Source organism: Chlorella variabilis (assembly GCF_000147415.1).
Source record: "Chlorella variabilis unplaced genomic scaffold CHLNCscaffold_21, whole genome shotgun sequence".
Classification (NCBI taxonomy): Eukaryota; Viridiplantae; Chlorophyta; class Trebouxiophyceae; order Chlorellales; family Chlorellaceae; genus Chlorella; species Chlorella variabilis.
Window position 1 is genome coordinate 669,361 of NW_005435067.1, and position 17,013 is coordinate 686,373.

Genomic DNA, 17,013 nt, shown 5'->3' on the forward strand with positions numbered 1-17,013 from the left:
CAGAAAAGAGTAGCCGCCCACCTGCTGGGCCCCAATTGAATCCAATGGTCTGCTTCACCATGTTCTCCTCCTTGCGCCGGTTGCCTGCAGGCGGCGGGGCGGGGCAGACAGCGAGGCGGGCCAAAGTGTGCAGGTGGCAAGAAGGGAGCAAGAAGGGAGCGGCAACAGGTGGGGCGGGCGTGCGCTGGCCGACATATAGCAGCAGCCGAGGCACCCGTGAGAAAGCGGCATGTGTGTGTGTGTGTGTGTGTGTCGGGGCTCACCAGCGCAGGTGAGGGTGCAGGTGACGTCCACAGAGGGCATGGCCAGCAGGTCGGCCATGGTGAAGGTGGTGGGGGGTGTCCACCAGGCCTGAAGAAAGCACGGGAAGAAAGACAAGGTCGAGGCGCGGGGCGGGACGGCGAGCGCGCCGTCAGTGCGCCTGAGGGGCTCTCGCAGCACCCCCTCAGCATGCCGTGCGTGCCGCACAAACGGGCGTGCAAAACAGGCGGTGCCAGCCCCTGCCTGCTCACCGTTGACCGCCAGGCGATGGTCCTCCCACCGGATCTGCGGCACGGCGCCGTGGTTGCGCACGTAGTGCAAAGAGGGAGGGGTGATGTACGACTCGAAGAGGCGGGCGGGCTTGGGCTCCACGTTGAATGGGTGGCGCCCAGTCAGCCGGATGAGGTCGGGGTGCCTGCATGACCAGCGCAGCGCAGCGCAGCGCAGCACGTGGCGACGGCGTCAAGCGGTGTGCAGGCCGGCGGCGGCAAGCGTGGAGCGGTCGCAGAGACGCAGAGTAGGCTGGGCGGCCGGCCGGACGCCGAGGTGGCGGGGCGCTGCCCAGCGCCCAGCGCAGCAGCTAGGGCGAGGGAGGGGGGTGCGAGGACGGCTGCCGCCGCCTCCGAGCTGCCTGCTGCTGCAGCAGCAGGCGCACCGTGGCACCCAGTCATCCTTTGTGCCCTTGTCGAAGTCCAGCACCTCGGACACTGGCAGGTGGAGCTTGTAATCCTCGGTGCCGGGCTCCAGCGGGGGCTGCTGGGGCGGCGGGCCGCAGGCGGGGGCTGCGGGCAGGGCTGGTGCCGGCGCCCCATTCCCTGCTGCAGCCGGGCAGTGTCCATTCGCTTTGATGACCGTCGCTGCCGAGCTGCTGCCGTGGGCAGAGTCGTCGGCGTTGAGGAGGACGGTCATGGCTTCCTTTTCTGCAAGTGCCCCTGACTGGGCGGGGGATGGCGGGCTATGCATGGCATTGGCGGAGCCACGTTTTTGTGGCCGGGTGCCCCGGTGGGGCAGAGCGGCCAGAGGGGTCGCCTCAACTTTTTCGTCGAGAGGTCCTCTGCCGGCCACCTCACCGCATGCTCAGAGCCCCACTCAACAGGGGGTCACCGTGCATCCAGCCCCCTGCATCGCAGCCTCGATGCCTGGAATCGCCAATTGTCCTCGTTTGCACGCCTGAGCCGCTGGCAGCCCGGCCCGAGCATTCCGCCCTCTCCGGCCGCTGTCCCCCAGCCACCAACAGGTGCGTCCAGTTGTGCCTGGCAAGGCTTCTGGGTGCCTGACAAGCTCTGTAAGGCGCCCAGGAAGCCTGGGAGGGTGGCGTTGTGCTCGTTGCAATTCGGGTGGCTGAGCGGGAGAGGCCCTTGCACAGCCACTGCTTGTTGCTGTTTCCATCTTCTGTCATTATGCATATGGATGTGGAACCCTTGCGGAGCAGGCAGCGACCTCGCTTCGCCCAACCGCGCTCACCCTCGTTCACCCTCCGCCGCCACCCGCACTTGCCGCCGCCCACAGGTTGCGCCCATCTGCCAGCCCCTACCAAGCCATGCGTGCCGTCGTCGCACCCACGCAAACCCCGGGCTGCGCCGGGCGCCTGCACAGGCGCGCTGATGCGGTTGGGGCTGTGCCATCACGCCGCCGCACGGCGGTGGTGCTGCGGGCTGTGGAGGCGCCAGGCGTGGAGGTGCCGCCCCTGAGCGAGGAGGTGGCTGCCAGGATTGAGGAGCTGGGCCTGGACTTTGAGCGCAGCGGCCTCAAGTACCTTCCCAACGAAGCAAGGGTGCGTGCCGCTTCGCATCGGCCGAGCAGCTGCATACTGGCGTGCGGCTTGCGAGCCGCACGACCCATCTCTGTCGTGCAGGCAGCCCTCCTCCTCGTCTCTCTCCACGCTGCACACCTCCCTCCCACTCCCCTCCATTCCCCTCTTCCACCTCTTCCTTGCAGATGCGCGCCATGGACCGCAAGTCGGTCAAGTTTGAGAAGACCAAGAACGAGAAGTGCGGCAGCCACATGTGGGAGGACGTGAGCGAGCTGGCCCAGCTGATCCGGTGAGCATCACCGGCCCCTCTTCTTCATGAAGGGACAGCCTGCCCGCTGCCTGCCTGCCTGCCTGCCTGCTGCCTGCCTGCCTGCTCCCACCGGCAGCCACCGCGCTGCGGCCGTGCCTTTCGCTTGGAAAGCAGCGGACCCCCACCCACGCACCATCAGCCCCGGTCGTGCGCTTGCCGCCCACCCACGCCTGCGCGCTCCCCCTGCCTCGTCCTCCTGCAGGGAGGGCAAGACCAGCTGGCAGGACCTGAACCTGGACGACGTGGATGTGCGGCTCAAGTGGGCGGGCCTCTTCCACCGCCGCAAGCGCACGCCCGGCCGCTTCATGATGCGCCTCAAGGCGAGAGGGGGCCCACGTGCCTGTTGACTCCCTGGCTGCCAGCCTGCCTGCCTGCCTGGGTGCATGGCTGGGTGGATGCATGAATGGCGAGGGTGGCAAGGGCAGCAGGCGACGGAGAGGAGGGGAATGAAGAAGCTTCGGTGTTGGGGGGCTGCGCAGCGGGCTGCAGCTCCGGCCGGGCCCTCTCATGGCTCACCGCTTGGACAGATGACCCAGCGCCGCTCATGCCAGCACCCTGACCCCTCTCCTGCCACCCCGCCTGCCTGCCCGCTGCAGGTGCCCAACGGCGAGCTGACCGCCGCCCAGCTGCGCTACCTGGCCTCCTGCATCGAGCGGTACGGCGCCGACGGCTGCGCAGACATCACCACCCGCGCCAACATCCAGGTGGGCTGGCTGGCTGGCTGGCTGGCCAGGGTAGGGGTGGGAGGCATAGCAGCTGCTCGGCTTGCATGGCGCGAGGGCGCAGCGCTTGCCAGCACGCTGCTGCTGCGGGTGCCGCTCCCGCCGGCGGAGCTCCGGCCCCGCTGACCACAGGTCATGCCACACACGCGCACACACACACACACACACACACACACACACACACTTCTTGCAAACGTGCGCTTGCCACCGCCACCGCCGCTGCCCCTGCAGCTGCGGGGCGTGACGCTGGAGGATGCCGACGGAATCATCGCCGGCCTGCAGGAGCACGGCCTCACCTCCTTCATGGTGGGTGCCGGGCGGGGGCCGCTGCTGGGCCCGCTGGGGTCCATGCGTGTGCTTGTGTGGTTCCCTGGGGGCCGGCCGGCCCAGAGGCCTGTCCTCCCCACTCGCTGCTCCGCCCTGCCGCCTTCCTGCCTATCCTCACCCAATGCCCGCTCGCCCCGCTCCCCACGCAGAGCGGCATGGATAATGTGCGCAACATCACGGGCAGCCCCATCGCCGGCATCGACCCTCACGAGCTGGTGGACCCGCGCCCGCTGACGCACGGTGCGCTGCGCGCGCTGCGCACGCTGCGCCACGTCATCACGCCGCGCCGCAGCCCGGCTGCCCGCCCCAGCGCCCCGCCCCTCCTGCCGAGGCCCGCCCTCTGGCAGGGCAGTGGGGGTCATGCTGTGCCACGATGCGCTGATGCGGCGCCATGTGCCGGGGGCATGAGGCATGTGCCGAGGATCGTGCCGGGCTGGGCCGCGCTTCCTGCTGTGCTGTGGCTGTGTGGGGGCGTGCCCCACAGAGCTGCCCTGCAATTACATACACACACACACACACACAAACACACAATCCCATCCTCCTGCAGAGCTCAACGCCGCCATCACGAACAATGGCAAAGGCAACGCCGCGCTCACCAACCTGCCGCGCAAGATCAACATCGGCATCTCCTCCTCGCGCGACGACTACGCCCACTGCCACATCAACGACGTGGGACTCAAGGTGGACTTGGCGCTGGGGTGGCAGGGAGGCGTGCGTGTGGGTGTGTGGCGTGGCGGGGTCAGGGGAGGGCCTCGTGCCTGCGGGCCTCCTCCTGCGGCCAGCCGTGCAAATGGGGCGCTGGCGTCCACCCGCCAGCCCACACGTGCACGCCCCTCAACACTTGCCGCGCCCCTACATCTGCCACGCCCCCGCGCCCCGTGCGCCCAACTCCTGCCACCCCAGGCGGTGAAAGACCCGGCCACCGGCGAGGTGGGCTTCAACGTGGAGCTGGGCGGCTACTTCTCCATCAAGCGTAACGTGGTCAGCATCAGGTGCGGAGGGTGGCGATGGCGGGCGGGGGCGACCATGGATGTGGGTGGTGTTGGGCGTGGATGTGGTTGGTGTTCATGTCATGTCGTGTTGTTGTTGTGTGTGTGTGCCCGCCCGCCGCGACGCTCCCTGCTGCCCACCTGGCCTGCCAACCGCCGCCTGCCTCCCCGCCTCCCCGCCGGCCCGCAGCGGCGACACCTTCCTGTCGTACGACCAGGTGGTCCCTTACTGCATGGCCCTGCTGGAGGTGTTCAGGTGGGGGCTCGGGCCGTGGGGCCACCAAGAGTGTCTGTGCAGCAGCCAGGCGCTCCCAGCAGGGCACAGGGCCCAGGGCGCCGAGGCTGGCTGGGCGCACATCTCCTGGGCCGCCCCTGCCCCCTCCCGCCTCGCCAGGCCCCTCACCGCGCCTGCGCCCCGCCCCGCGGCTCCTCGCCTGGCTCGCAGGGACCACGGCGCGCGGGACGACCGCCAGAAGGCGCGGCTGATGTGGCTGGTGGAGGCGATGGGCGTGGATGCGTTCCGGGGCGCCATCGAGCAGCGCATGGGCCAGAGCCTGCGCCGCGAGGTGCGTCAGACGCATCTAAGGCGCCGGAGGGGTGTGGCTGAGGCACCCCTTTCGCAGTGCCGGCCATCCTGCATCCTCTTGCCAGCACCCCCTGCCTCTCCCGCTCACCGCCTCTGCCGCTGGCCCTCTGGTGATGGTGCCTTGCCCCTGCCTGCAGGTGCATGTGGCGTATGACGACGTGTGGGAGCGGCGGGACGTGCTGGGCATCCACGCCCAGAAGCAGGAGGGCCTGTTCTGGGCAGGCGCCTGCGTGCCGGCGGGGCGCCTGCACGCCGCGGACTTTGCGGCGCTGGCGGACGCAGCAGAGAAGTGAGCGGGGCGAGAGGGCGAGTCTGAGCTGCTGCGCTCGGAAGCACGCCGGCTGGGTGTACCAAACCCACGCCCTCGCTCCTCCCTCGCGCCCTCGCCCTCCAGCCGCCCCTCCGCTGCCGGCCCCACCCCGCTAAACTTCCCCTCCCACGCCCCGCCCCGCCTCCCCCGCGCAGGTACGGCGACGGCAGCGTGCGGCTGACTGTTGAAGAGAATGTGGTGCTGCCCAACGTGCCAGAGGCGAAGCTGGCGGCGCTGCAGGCGGACCCCCTGTTCCAGCGCTTCCCCATCCACGGAGGTGCGCGGGGCAGGGGCGGCAGCGGGGCCGGCAGCTGGCAGCTGTTGGGGAGTGGCAGGGCAGAGCTGGCTGGTGGTGGCCGAGGCGTCGCTGGCTGGGAGGGACGGGGTTTGGGGCGGGACGGCCAGGCTGCGTTGTCTGCCGCGCCACACACGCCGCGCCGTCGCGCGCCGCACCGCCTCCACCCCCGCAGGCAACCTGCTGCGGGGCCTGGTGTCGTGCACGGGCGCCCAGTTCTGCCCGCTGGCGCTGATTGAGACCAAGGGGCGGGCGCTGGAGGTGGTGCGGGAGCTGGAGGCGCAGCTGGATGTGCCCGCCATGGTCCGCATGCACTGGACCGGCTGCCCCAACTCGTGCGGCCAGGTGGGCAGCCGGCGCTGGTTTTGCAGCAGAGCAACTTGCAGCGCACGGCTCCCTTACTCTTGGCGCCGCTGTGCCAAGCGCGTGCGCACCGAGCATCGGCGTCAGCGCTGCCCCGCGCGTGCGCCCGGTTGACGTGCCGTGCCGCCTTGCGTGCTGGGGTGCAGGCTCAGGTGGGCGACATTGGGATCATGGGGGCCCCCGCCAAGCTGGACGGCAAGGCTGTCGAGGGGGTGAAGATCTTCCTGGGTGGAAAGATCGGGGAGAACCCAGAGGCAAGCATGCGCTGCGCTGCGCTGCCTGCAGCTGCACTGGGCGCCCGCCGTGCAGGGCTGCCCTGACACTTCCCTCGCCGGCGCTGCGCCAGCGCCTTGCTGCTTGCTGCTGCCGCCGGGCCTGGCTCACCCACTCACCGTTTTGCCCTGTCTGCCTTGCTGCTCCTCCCGCTTTCCTCCCTGCAGCTGGCCAAGCAGTTTGAGACGGGCATCCCCATGGAGCAGCTGCTGCCCCGCCTGAGGGAGCTGCTCATCTCGGAGTTTGGGGCCACCCCCAAGCAGCCCACGGCGGCGCAGCAGCAGGCGCCGGAGCCCGCCGGCGCGGCCGCATGAGCCGACGCACGAGATGGCTGGGGCGATCTGCCTTGCTTGTACATTATGCCGGATGCCTGCCACATGCCTGCCGGCACCACTGTCCGTAGCGCTACGCCTAGCTGCACTGAATGTTTGATTCCCGCCCGTATCCCCTTACTCCCCACATCCGGCAGCCCAGCTGGCAGCCGCGTAGCATGCGCCCCCACGTAGCTATCATCACATCTCTGTTTCGATTCCAATCAAGAATGGCCCCCTTGTGTAACTCCAGCGTGTCGTGCAGGAAGGTTTCCAGGGGCGAGGCGCCTATGCAGGCATGATTGGATCAGCCAGCACGTCAGGTTAGGCAATGGGCGCACTTGTTGGATGGCCATCGCGCCGCAGAGCAGCTTGATGGTGATGATGCGAAGCTGAGCCGGGAGGGAACGGGGCAGGAGCGGCGGCGGTGGGGCGCCGTGCAGCAACCAGCCCATGCCAGCGTGCCACGTGTGCCGCCGAACGGTTTTCAGGGGCATCAGGGCGCTCCTGCCGTGTCTACTCGCAGACAGTCTCACAGCGCGTGATGCTGAGCAGAACGGCCCCGGTGGCATACTCAGTTGGGAGGGGCTGAGCTGCGGCCGGCCGGTACCACCGCAGGAGCGGGCCTCCCTGGAGCCAGACAGCCGCTGCAAACAGGAAGGGAGTATATCACGCATGCCATCTGGCAGGGGTGATAGCAAATCTGACAGAAGGCGAGCTCAGGGGGCACTCATCAGGTCGCCAAAACGCCGGTCGGTCTCGGCGCCGAGCACCCGCCCGCCGTGGCAGTGCTCTCTGCACCGCCGCGCATTGTGCTGCACAACGATCGCCTCAGTCGCGCATGCTTCCTAGCGCACCAGCTGCAGCTATTGCATGCAAGCGGCATCCACGGTCCCAGCAACTTGCCAAAACACAGCCCTGGGTTGTTTCGGGCCACACTCACTCTGCCTTCTCTTTCATTGCGCGCTCGGATCTCCCACCACTTTCACAACGCAGCGGGTCTGCTTGTGTGCTGGAGCGTCTCGAGTGGCATGATGGTGGAGCCCGCAGGCTTCCAGGCCCTGCCGTTGGCCCAGGAGGCTCCGCATCGGTGCTGCAGTGGGCCATCGACCTCCAGCGGCGGCAGCAGGTGCGCAAGAGCAGGATGCAGAACCCTCCCCTGGGCTATCCCCCTACGCCACGGCTTGCAGCCCAAACCCTGGCGCCATGGCCGAGCCAGGCGCCGATGCCGCACGGCATGCACCCTCCTGTTGCAGCGGGAGCCGGTTCAGCGAGGCTTGCGTGGTGGAGCAGCCAACCCGCTGGCCGGGGCTCCAATGGGGCCCGGCAGCCGCCCTGCACGCGCAGGGTGATCAGAGGTGAGGTTAGAAGCCTGGTACGCCGCCCCGGGCGGTTACTGGCCGCGCTTGCTGCGCCGCTCCGTTGCCGCTCGCGTTCCTTCTCCTGCTGCCCTTCCTTCTGCCCACACTCGCGCCCACCCTTCTTCCTTGATCGCGCCCTTCCTACTTCTTCCGCACTTGCACCCATCCTCCCTTTCCTCCGCACTGCACTAACACCGCAACCACACACGCAAGGGGTGCCAGGCATTCTGCCGGCTGAGATCATACCCTCAACACCCGGATCGCCTAGTAGCGCGGCGGGGATGCGTCTTTCGGGCCCCTGCGCCCCTGCCTCTTGCCTCTGCACAGGACCCGCCTCCGCCTCTCGCCGCCGGCAGAGCACCAGCAGTTGTGGCCCGGCCAGGCCAGCGGCGCCAGCAGCACAGCCCTTGTGGCCTGCCCGCGGCTCTCTGCCAGCCGCGGCCGCCGCCTCGGCGCAGCCCCTTCCCTCCCCCCGCGGGCAGCAGCGGCAGTACGCGGCGTGCGGCGGTACAGCGCCTGGCCGGCCACACTCTGGATGGAGAGCCTTCCTGCTTGCACGCTTGGCGACGCCACAAAGGGTACCACCCTGCCCGGCCTGGTCACACAGGCACCCAACCACCCTGCACAACCATGCCCCGCTGGCATCCGCGCCTGCCAGCCCGTGCTGTGCCTTGTGTGGTGATCGCTGTGCCGTGCATGCATCGCTTCGCCGTGCAGCGGGACGGATACGGCGGCGGCAGCGGGGTGGCAGCAGGGGTGGCAAGGGACGGCAGCGGCAGCAGCAGCAGGGGGCCAGCCCTGGCAGCTGAATGCCCCCTGTGCAGGCCGCGCGCCGGCGCATGCAAGCAACGCGGGGATGGCAGCAGGTGGGGGGCTGGGCTGCGGCCCCAGCGCTGCGCGCCGCTGCCTCGCTTGCCGGCCTGCCTGGCCTGCCCCTGGCCCTGTTCTCCTGTTCTCCGCGCGTCAGCTGCTTCTGTGGCTGTTCTGTCGCAGAAAGGATGCGGCTGTCAGGCCGGTCACCTTAGCGCGCAGCTGCTAACCGCCGGCCGTTCCCTGGCACGCCTGCCCTGCGCCCGCCCCCGCCCGCGCCCTGGCCACGCCGCTCGCTGCAGGTTGGCAGCACCGCAGCGGCGGCGTTGGCGGGAGCAGCAGCGCCGGCGCGCCTCTGCAGCCGACCTTCCAGCAGGCAGCGGCGGAGCCTGTGGCGGGGCCAGCGACGCTGGCAGCGACGCAGGCGGCGGCGGCGGCGGCTCCCGTGGACCCCTGGCAGAGTGGGCTGGACCTGCTACTGGGGAACTCGGCTGCTGACGAGGCACTGCCGCTGCACCTGACGGATGCGGGCCTGGAGGCTCTGCTCGCCCCTTTCCAGGACTGGCCCTGCCTGCTGCCGCCCGCGGCGCAGGCGCCGGCCGCGGCGCACGCCGTGGCAGCACCCCAGCCCCTGCCCAGCCTACACCCCGCGCAGGGCACGGCGGCCCCGCCGGCCGCACCCGCCTTCCAGCGCGCGGCAAGTTGTGCAGCCCCTGTGCCGCCCAGCGACGCGCACCGCACCAGCAGCCTGGGCAGCGGCAGCAGCGGCGCCGCGGCCAGCGGCGGCAGCGATGGCGGCAGCGACGGCGGCGGCGGCGGCGCGCCGCGCCGCAAGGGCGGCCGCCCGCGCCTGCACCACCCGACCGCGGCGACGGCGGCGGCGGGCGCCAGCCAGGCGCCTGCTCAGCAGCCCTACAAGAAGGGAGGGCGCGGGCCCAAGCCCAAGTACCTCTTCGGGTCCCGAGAGGAGGCGGCAGATGCGCGGCGGGAGCGCAACCGCAAGGCCGCGCTCGACTCTTACTACAGGCAAGCCATGGGCAGGGGTTAGGTCTGGGGCAGGGCGTTACCCTTGGTTCGCCCAACCCGCTGCCTGCCTGCCTGGGCTCCCGGGCAGAGGAGGCAGCCAAATGCTGACAATGCTGCCCGCCAGCCAGCCCCAGCCAAGATGGCGCCTCACGGAACGCTTGCTGAGCGCCCGCTTCCCTCCCCTCGCCTGCCTGCCTGCCTGTCTGCAGGAAGAAGGAGCACACGCAACGGCTGCAGGGCGAGCTGGCGGCGCTGCGGGCCGAGAACAGTGCCCTGGAGCGGCTGCTGGCAGACATGAATGCCACGGGTGCGCCCCGCTCAGGCTGTGCACATGTGTGCGGCAGCCCATGGGCTGCGGACGACAGGCCTGCTGCTTGGCACCCCTCGCCCACCGTCGCGGCCACCCCTCGCCTGCTGCTCCATGCAGGCCTGTGCCCCCTGCCAGAGGCGAGCAACGACGGCATCGACCTCTGGCTGCAGGCCAACAGCGCTGCGGGCGGCGGGCGCTGAACCTGACCCGCCACGCCCTCCCACGCCCGCCTGGCTCGACGACAGCAGCCGGCAGCCGGCAGCCGACAGGGCTGGCAGCGAGCGATTGCCGCAGCCTTTGAGTGAAATGCAACGAATGTCCCCGGGTCCTTTCCCTGTTCCGTTCATACTGTGCTGCAGATTCGCAGCGCCCCTTCACACCCCCTCTACCCTGCACCTACTCCCCTTTGCGCCATGCGCTGCGCTGTGTTTAGCAGCATATGTTGTCTGCCCGCTCTCTCGTGCTGCATGGCACACTGGCGACCCATCCAGATGCCAACCTCACCGGCCCCCTCTGCACACACCACCTGCCAGGCGATGAGCCACTAACGTACTCTGCATCCCCGTTGAGAGCCGCATGCCACACCACCCCGTTTTTGACTCCGCAAGATGTAACATTACACTGTTTGTTTCAGAAACAGTTCCGCGCTCAGTTTTGCTAGCAACACGGTGCCGCCGGTGGCTGCTCACACCTGCCGGCTGAGCAGCGCGGCCAGCTCTGCGTCGCGGCTGCACAGCCGCCCCGCTGCCAGCTGCGCCGCGGTCAAGCCGTGGCGGTCGCGGGTGCAGGCCGCGCCCCGCCTGCACACCGTCCGCCAGGCACATGTCATGTCACGGTCGTGCGGTGCATGTGCGTGCTTGCCGACGCCCTTTCCACCTTTCAAGCATTGGTTGGGAGACCAACAGGGACCAACCAAATGCAGCTGGCTAACTCTGCTACTGCCCGTCGCTTGCCTGAGCAGCAGGCGGGCGACCTCTGGCTGGTCGTACAGCACCGCATACATGAGCGGGGTGCGGCGCATCACATCCACCGCGTCGATGTGGGCCCCCGCCTGCAGCAGCAGCTCAGCCATGACGGGCGGCCCCGCCTGCACAGCCGGGGCAGGTGGGCGAGTGGGGCGTGGGGACACCCGCAGTGGAGACGGCAGTGGCGAGAGCAACAGGTTGGTGGGTGGAAGCCAGGCGCGCGGTGGCGCTGCCCCGAAGCCGCACCTCAAGAGGGCCACCGCAGCACGGGCCGCCGCACCCAGCCCCTCGCCCTCCCCACCCGCCTGCCGCCCACCGTGCAGGCCGCGTGCAGGACCCCCGTGTGGCCAAGGTTGGTGGGGCTCAGCGGCTGGTCCGCGTCGCCTCCCGCCTGCATGTTGCACTCCCACACCAGCCGTGCCGCGGGCTGGGCGTGGTAGGAGTGGTTGACGTCGGCGCCGCAGGCGATGGCGTGGTAGGCTGCACAGGTGGCAGCCGGGGGCAGCCGGGGGCAGCCGGGGGTGGAGGGGTCGAGCACGGGCATGGGTGCATGCGTGCATCGCAGGCCGGGCTTCTCTGAAGAAACACTCTCCAGGCGCACGGCCCTGCAAGCCAGCCCCGCTCACCCGATTTGACATCGCCCCGCTGCACCGCATCCCACAGCCACTCCTGCAGCCGCTCCTCGCCCACGGCCCCGGGTGGCCGCGCCAGCAGCCGCTTGTCCACATACTTGCCACCAATCCACCGCTCCTTGTCCGGCAGCGGCGCCCCCGGCCCTGGCCGGCTGCTGCTGCTGCTGCTGCTGCCGCCGGGGCCGGCCTCTGCGGCAGCAGCGCGGGGCGTACGCACCAGGCGCAGCAATGAGCACATGTTGTGGGCGGGTGGGGGGGCGAGGCGGTGCCGGGAGCTCAGCAGGCACTGCCTGAGCTGGTGCAGCCGCTGCCACCCCACTCGCCTAGGGAGGAGCGGCGCCGCGCTGCATCGCGGATCGCCATATCATCTTCGCTGTCGTCTGAGTCGGCACTCCACGGATTGAGCTGCAGGCGGCAGCCAATCAGCACCGGGGCGGTCGATCAGATGGCAGCGGCCCTTGCCCTCCAAAAGCCCAAGCTGCAGCAGCGGTCAGCCGCTGATCTTGCTCCTGCCAGATGCCAGCCAGCCGACACCCCCAGCCGGCAAACATGCAGCCTTGTGCGGCAGCCTGCCAGCCCGGCAGCGCGCCCCACCTTGCCGCTGGTGGCCGGGCCGCCGCCGCCGCCGCCGCCGCCGGGCGCGGCGCCGCCCTCCCACACCCGGTTTGCAAACTCGTTGCCTATGTGCTGGAAGAGGCCCACCACAGCGGGCTCCCACACCTTGGTGTCCAGGGTGCAGGAGCGGACCTGCTGACGTGGCATGCACAGCACAACACAGCACAGCATGATGCAGCAACGTCAGAGCAGCGTCGCAGGAACATCACTTGCACCAGGCATGTCTTGCGCCAACTCAAGCTGAAGCCGTAGCTCCGGAGATTAAAACAGGCGCAAGGAAGGCCCGCCGCACCTTGCTGATGTGCACTCCCAGCCTGCGGTGCACACCGCTGCAGACAAGAGGGCGGAGCAGGGGCCAGCTGTCGGGAGGGGGCATCACCACCCCCATCTCAACAGCATGCCTGCCAGCAGCCGCACGCACCTGCACTCGATGCACACGAGCACCCCCAGGTTGAGGCTGGCCCAGTCGGGGTTTGGCGCGCCGCAGTCGCAGCAGGCCGTGTTGCCGGGCACCCGCTGCAACGCCTCCAGCACGCTGCCGCTGGCGCTGGCGCTGGCGGCGGGCCGCGGGCCGGGCGATGCCGCCACGCCCGCCGCGGCCGCGCTTCCTCCAGCCGCCGCCGAGCCTAGCTGCCTGGCTGCAGCAGCCAGGAGGCCCGAGGCCCCGGACGCCAGCCCCGGTGCAGGCTTGGAGGGGGAGCCGTGCTCACTAATGGCCGGCATGCTGGCAGCGGGTGTGTGCTCGCTGTCGACCGTCAGCCGCTGGCTGGCCGACAGCGACATGGCGCCGCTGCCCAGGGGCGCGTCCCCCAGGTTGAGAGCGTTGATCTCAGCGCTGATGCTGCACCAGCAGGCAGGCAGGTAGGCGGGAAGGGAGGCGCGCGGGCAAGCAGGGGCAAAGGCAGAGGCGAGCACGGTAAGGAGCCTGGCATTCGTCCAGAGCAGCAGCAGCCTTGGAGCAGCTTTCATGAGAGCAGGCAGCCTGGGCGATTTCCGCCCCCTGCCACACTGCCACACAGTGCCGGCAGCAGGCTACTCACGTGCGCGAGTGGGTGGGCCGGACAGGGCGTGTGGGGATGTTGTCGTGGTCTACGGCGCCGCTCAGCATGCAGGCAATGACGCCCTGCATCACGTGGGGCCCGCCAGCTCCCGCTCACAAGCAGCCACCCAACCAACGATGGGAGCGTCCAGCCCTTCATGCACGTTCCCAACTGCCTCGCGCAAGCCGCCGACAACAGTGTGCAGCCAGCCAGCCGGTTGCCAACTGATGCTCTCCTCCCTGCCCACCTGCAGCATCTGCATCCACTCCTGCTGTTCCACCTCATTCTCCGCCTGCAGCATGTACTCCTTCTCGGGGCTGACCACGCGGAAGGCGTAGCGCAGGCTGGGGTCCTGCAAAGGCGGCGGTGGCGGCGCCAGGTCAGCAACAGGCGCCACGTCAGCAACGAGCTCTGGTGAGCGATGGACAGCGGAAAGGAAGCCTCTTTCCAGGATGGCCAGTATGCTCGGCCAGGCATGCATGGCATGCACAGGCCCGCCGAGCAACAGATGCAAGGCCGCGGTCTGCTGGGACTGGGCCGCAGCACCTCGGCATCCGGCTTGATGGTGGCGGTGAGCAGCGAGCAGGTGTTGCGCGGCGCCTGCTCCTTGCGGCTGCCCTCCCTGCTGGAGTAATAGTACAGCATGCCCTGGCTATCCAGCACAAAGAAGCGGCGCTTCCAGGCCTTGCGGAAGTCGCTGGTCTGCTTGAGCAGGTAGCCCTGCTGGACAGGCATTGGGGGGGCGGCGAGGGGAGGTGGGGAGACAGCAGGTCAGCACGCGTGTGTGTGGCTCGGCTTGCCAGCGGGCGGCTGGTGAGGTGGCTGGCGGCAGATGGCTGGGCCTGGCGCCGAGCCACGGCTCCCATCTGTGGTGTGCGTGTGATGTATCTGTATCTGTCGGCTCGTCTGCTGTGCTGCACATCACAGGCCAGAGGCAGCCAGCCAGGCCCCCACCCTGCTGCACACGCACCTGCTTCAGCACTGTGATGGTCTGCCCCTTGGTCTCCTGCGTCTGTCGGATGTAGGCCTCCATCTCGCTCGCCAGCTGGGAGGTGCCAGCTGTCATCTGCAGCGCGCCACGTCAGCACACCCGCCCGCCACGTCAGCAACACCGACCACCTGAGCGCCCACAAAGCACCTCAGCAGCACCGCTCCAGGCATGCCAGCTGTGCCAGCCATTTCATGGTTGCCTTAATAGGCCACAGCAACACTCCGCCCCGCCCTGTCCCCCACCTGCAGGGGCCCGATGGGGCGCACCGCCGGCGAGTCCCGGCTGGCCGCCGCCGTCTCACCCACCAGGCTGTCCCGCGCGCTGGCCTCCGCCTTGTGCTGCAGGATCAGCCCCTCCATCTGCGCCTGCTGCACCTCCCCATCCGCCTTGAGCTTCTCAATCAGCTGCAGGCAGGCAGCAGGGAGAAGAGGGAAGAAAGCATTGGGGGGAGCACGGTGAGCAGAGCGGCAGGGCAGGTGCCATCCCGACGCAGCACGGCAGGCGGGACGACGCAGCACGGCAGGCGCGAAGGCATCAAAGTGCACCACGGTACCAGTGTAGCCACAGCCTCCCTTACCTGCAGGGCGTGTTGTAGGTAGGGCTCGATGCCGGAAAAGAGCTGGTAGCCGCGCTCAAAGTAGCGCAAGTGCGCTGCACAGGGAGGCAGGCGGGCGCGGGGGTTGCTGGTCGCGGGGGTTGCCTGCTGCCAAAAACAAGCAGGGACTTGCAACACCGGATCCAGGCCTCATTTTTCATGACGGCACAAGTGCAGCCCAGTCACCCTCACCCACCGTCCACAGCGGTCACCATGCCCTCCAGAAACTCAAACCGCTTCTGGCTCTCCACCTGCTCCAGGGCAACGTGGGTTGGCCCAGCGTGGCAGGGGTTGCGCCATGGGGTGGTCGCAGGTGCACCAGCATGTGTGTGTGGCGCTTGTGCAGAGAGTGGGACAGCGGGCGGCCCCCAGCCCCGCCAGCAGCCCTCCCGTAGAGGTCCCCCGCCCCACCTGAGTGAAGCGGCGGGCCATCTCGAACCGCGCCTCGTCGGCGGCGCCCTTGGCCGCCAGCATGTCGGCAAAGCTCTTGTCGGGGTCGCTGCTCTTGCCCGCCCAGGTGGACAGGTGACCCGCGCTCCTGCAGAGGCCGAGGGACAGGCAGGCCGGTTGGGTGGCCGGCGGCGGCTGATGTGCGGGTGGCGCGGGTCCCCAGAAGCGCAGCAGGCGCGGCACCAGGCCGCTGCAGCCGGCTCTGTATCCGGCGCAGCCCGGCGAGCCACCGTGTCGGCGCCCAGCCGCGGCCTCAGCCGCGGGGAAACCCCGGCCCCCGCCTCGCCTGTGCCCCAGGTGCTTGAGCCGCGCCGCGTCGTACTCGCTGCTGCGCTTGTCCAGCCGCCGCTTGCTGTCCTTCACCTCTGCTGTGACTCTGATGAAGTCATGGTTGAGGCGCTCGCACAGCACCACCTCGGTCTGCGTGCGCAGCAGGTCCTGGAACGACGACAGCTGCAGGTCAGAGCAGGTCAGGGCTGCTCAGGGCAGGGGCAGGCAGGGATGCGCAGGCGGCGTTGGCGTGCGGGAGGCATGGAGGTGGGAGTGAGCCAGCTGTGATTCCATGCCAGATGCGCGCGTGCCTCGCGGAAGGTTGACACAAACTTGAGCAGCGTCGGGCCGCCGATCAGGCTCGACTCCTCATCCGCCTCCCCACAGAAGGCTTGCAGGCTGCAGGCAGGGCAGGGAAGGCGCTGAAGGTGCAGAGGCAGTCACCATGTGGAGCGTGCTGGCGGCTGTCCAACCAACCGACCACCCAACCGCCACCTGCCAACCACCCAGAAATGCCGCTCGCACCTGTCGGCAAATGCTGAGGTGCCCAGGCACGTGGCATCAAGCACCCCGCTGTACTTTTTGGAGGCCTGCAGGCGGGGAGGGGCAAGTGGCTTAGTTTGCAGCAAACAGCCCAGGAACCTGCGTCCGAGGCTGTGGGCGCTGCCATGCTTGATCGAGCGACACGACCGCAGCTCACCTTGGTGAGCTTGGAGGCCCGCTCCTTAAGGCGCTCCAGGTTGCCGTCCAGCTCGTTCACCTTGCTGCGGAACAGCGGGCTGTCCTGCAGGTCTGAGAAGAGCAGGCTGCCGGCGAGCGCGCCCACCGGCGGCGGCGCGGCCGAGCCCATGGCGACCCCTGGCTGTTGGGTGTCTGGATGGCTGGCTAGCAGCACTGCTGCTGAGACTGCGCACGCTGCAAGTGGGGTGCTCGACTCTGCACGGGCAGGGGTGGGAGGCGAGAGCGGTGGGGTGTCGGCGGCAGGCGGATGGGCGGGGGCAGCCTGCTGGCGGGCTAGGCATTGCGCCCCGCCTCTGCATCCTCACCCTGCGCTGTTGGCACGCAAGCGGGGGCGCAGCGGGAGAGATGGACCGTCAAAGGGGGTAGTCGAAGAGGAGGGCCTGGCGGCTTCCTCCAACACTAGACAGTGCACACACTCTGCCTCGCAACGACGCAGCTGCGATGGGCACACCGTGCTTCCCTGCCGTGCTGGAGGCAGGACACTGGCAGTAGTGCTGCAATTGATGGAGTGGGCAGGCCTCCCCGCATCCAAATTGCTTCCGCGATCTGGGGCGCGCGTGGGAACGTGCAGCACCGCCGACTGGACTTGGACAGAGGGGCACAGCCAGAGCCAGACACCGGCATCTGGAGCCTATGGACCTCCCCAGCTTGCATAGCGATGCGCGTGACATCCTGAATCGCCTGTCAGCCTCCAACGAGGGCCAACA

The 17,013-nt window shown here is 69.1% G+C and overlaps 4 protein-coding genes across 4 annotated transcripts in view; 2 read left to right on the forward strand and 2 right to left on the reverse strand.

Annotated features, from left to right (window-relative positions):
* The window catches only part of CHLNCDRAFT_56304 (nitrate reductase), a gene marked incomplete at both ends in the record, with an annotated part of 6,671 nt that extends 5,501 nt beyond the window's left edge, over positions 1-1,170 (reverse strand). The window contains 4 exons of the mRNA XM_005844731.1: positions 22-84; positions 264-351; positions 520-676; positions 917-1,170. Of these exons, the coding sequence (XP_005844793.1) occupies positions 22-84; positions 264-351; positions 520-676; positions 917-1,170 (562 nt within the window). The remainder of the gene's footprint in view (positions 1-21; positions 85-263; positions 352-519; positions 677-916) is intronic.
* A 631-nt stretch (positions 1,171-1,801) lies between these two features.
* Positions 1,802-6,236, forward strand: CHLNCDRAFT_26644 (hypothetical protein; the record flags this gene model as incomplete). Its single annotated transcript, XM_005844653.1, has 15 exons — positions 1,802-2,035; positions 2,200-2,303; positions 2,527-2,660; positions 2,780-2,784; positions 2,921-3,028; positions 3,278-3,352; positions 3,523-3,613; positions 3,921-4,054; positions 4,277-4,365; positions 4,553-4,618; positions 4,808-4,928; positions 5,086-5,237; positions 5,414-5,535; positions 5,729-5,898; positions 6,063-6,236. 15 exons carry the CDS (start codon positions 1,802-1,804, stop codon positions 6,234-6,236), a joined length of 1,779 nt encoding a protein of 592 aa, XP_005844715.1.
* A 948-nt stretch (positions 6,237-7,184) lies between these two features.
* CHLNCDRAFT_58816 (expressed protein) lies at positions 7,185-10,644 on the forward strand. Its single transcript, XM_005844654.1, has 7 exons — positions 7,185-7,252; positions 7,497-7,629; positions 7,757-7,858; positions 8,579-8,727; positions 8,974-9,628; positions 9,907-10,004; positions 10,125-10,644. Exons 2-7 carry the CDS (start codon positions 7,532-7,534, stop codon positions 10,205-10,207), a joined length of 1,185 nt encoding a protein of 394 aa, XP_005844716.1. The 5' UTR covers positions 7,185-7,252; positions 7,497-7,531; the 3' UTR covers positions 10,208-10,644.
* Positions 10,645-10,692: 48 nt separating this feature from the next.
* Positions 10,693-16,415, reverse strand: CHLNCDRAFT_54344 (hypothetical protein; the record flags this gene model as incomplete). The annotated part of the gene is made up of 17 exons (XM_005844732.1): positions 10,693-11,094; positions 11,289-11,452; positions 11,599-11,791; positions 12,199-12,351; positions 12,512-12,548; positions 12,641-13,060; positions 13,260-13,342; positions 13,507-13,611; positions 13,806-13,982; positions 14,230-14,325; positions 14,493-14,654; positions 14,828-14,901; positions 15,042-15,096; positions 15,257-15,748; positions 15,895-15,964; positions 16,091-16,155; positions 16,266-16,415. The coding sequence occupies 17 exons, from the start codon at positions 16,413-16,415 to the stop codon at positions 10,693-10,695; spliced, it is 2,898 nt and encodes a 965-aa protein (XP_005844794.1).
* Positions 16,416-17,013: the final 598 nt, after the last annotated feature.

Bases quoted from the DNA above. Each gene is read 5' to 3' on its own strand.
- CHLNCDRAFT_58816 (XM_005844654.1), top strand. From the start codon at position 7,532: ATGATGGTGGAGCCCGCAGGCTTCCAGGCCCTGCCGTTGGCCCAGGAG. The intron at 8,728-8,973 runs GTGGGGGGCTGG...CGCTCGCTGCAG, and splicing joins CAACGCGGGGATGGCAGCAG to GTTGGCAGCACCGCAGCGGC. The intron at 9,629-9,906 runs GTCCCGAGAGGA...GCCTGTCTGCAG, and splicing joins AAGCCCAAGTACCTCTTCGG to GAAGAAGGAGCACACGCAAC.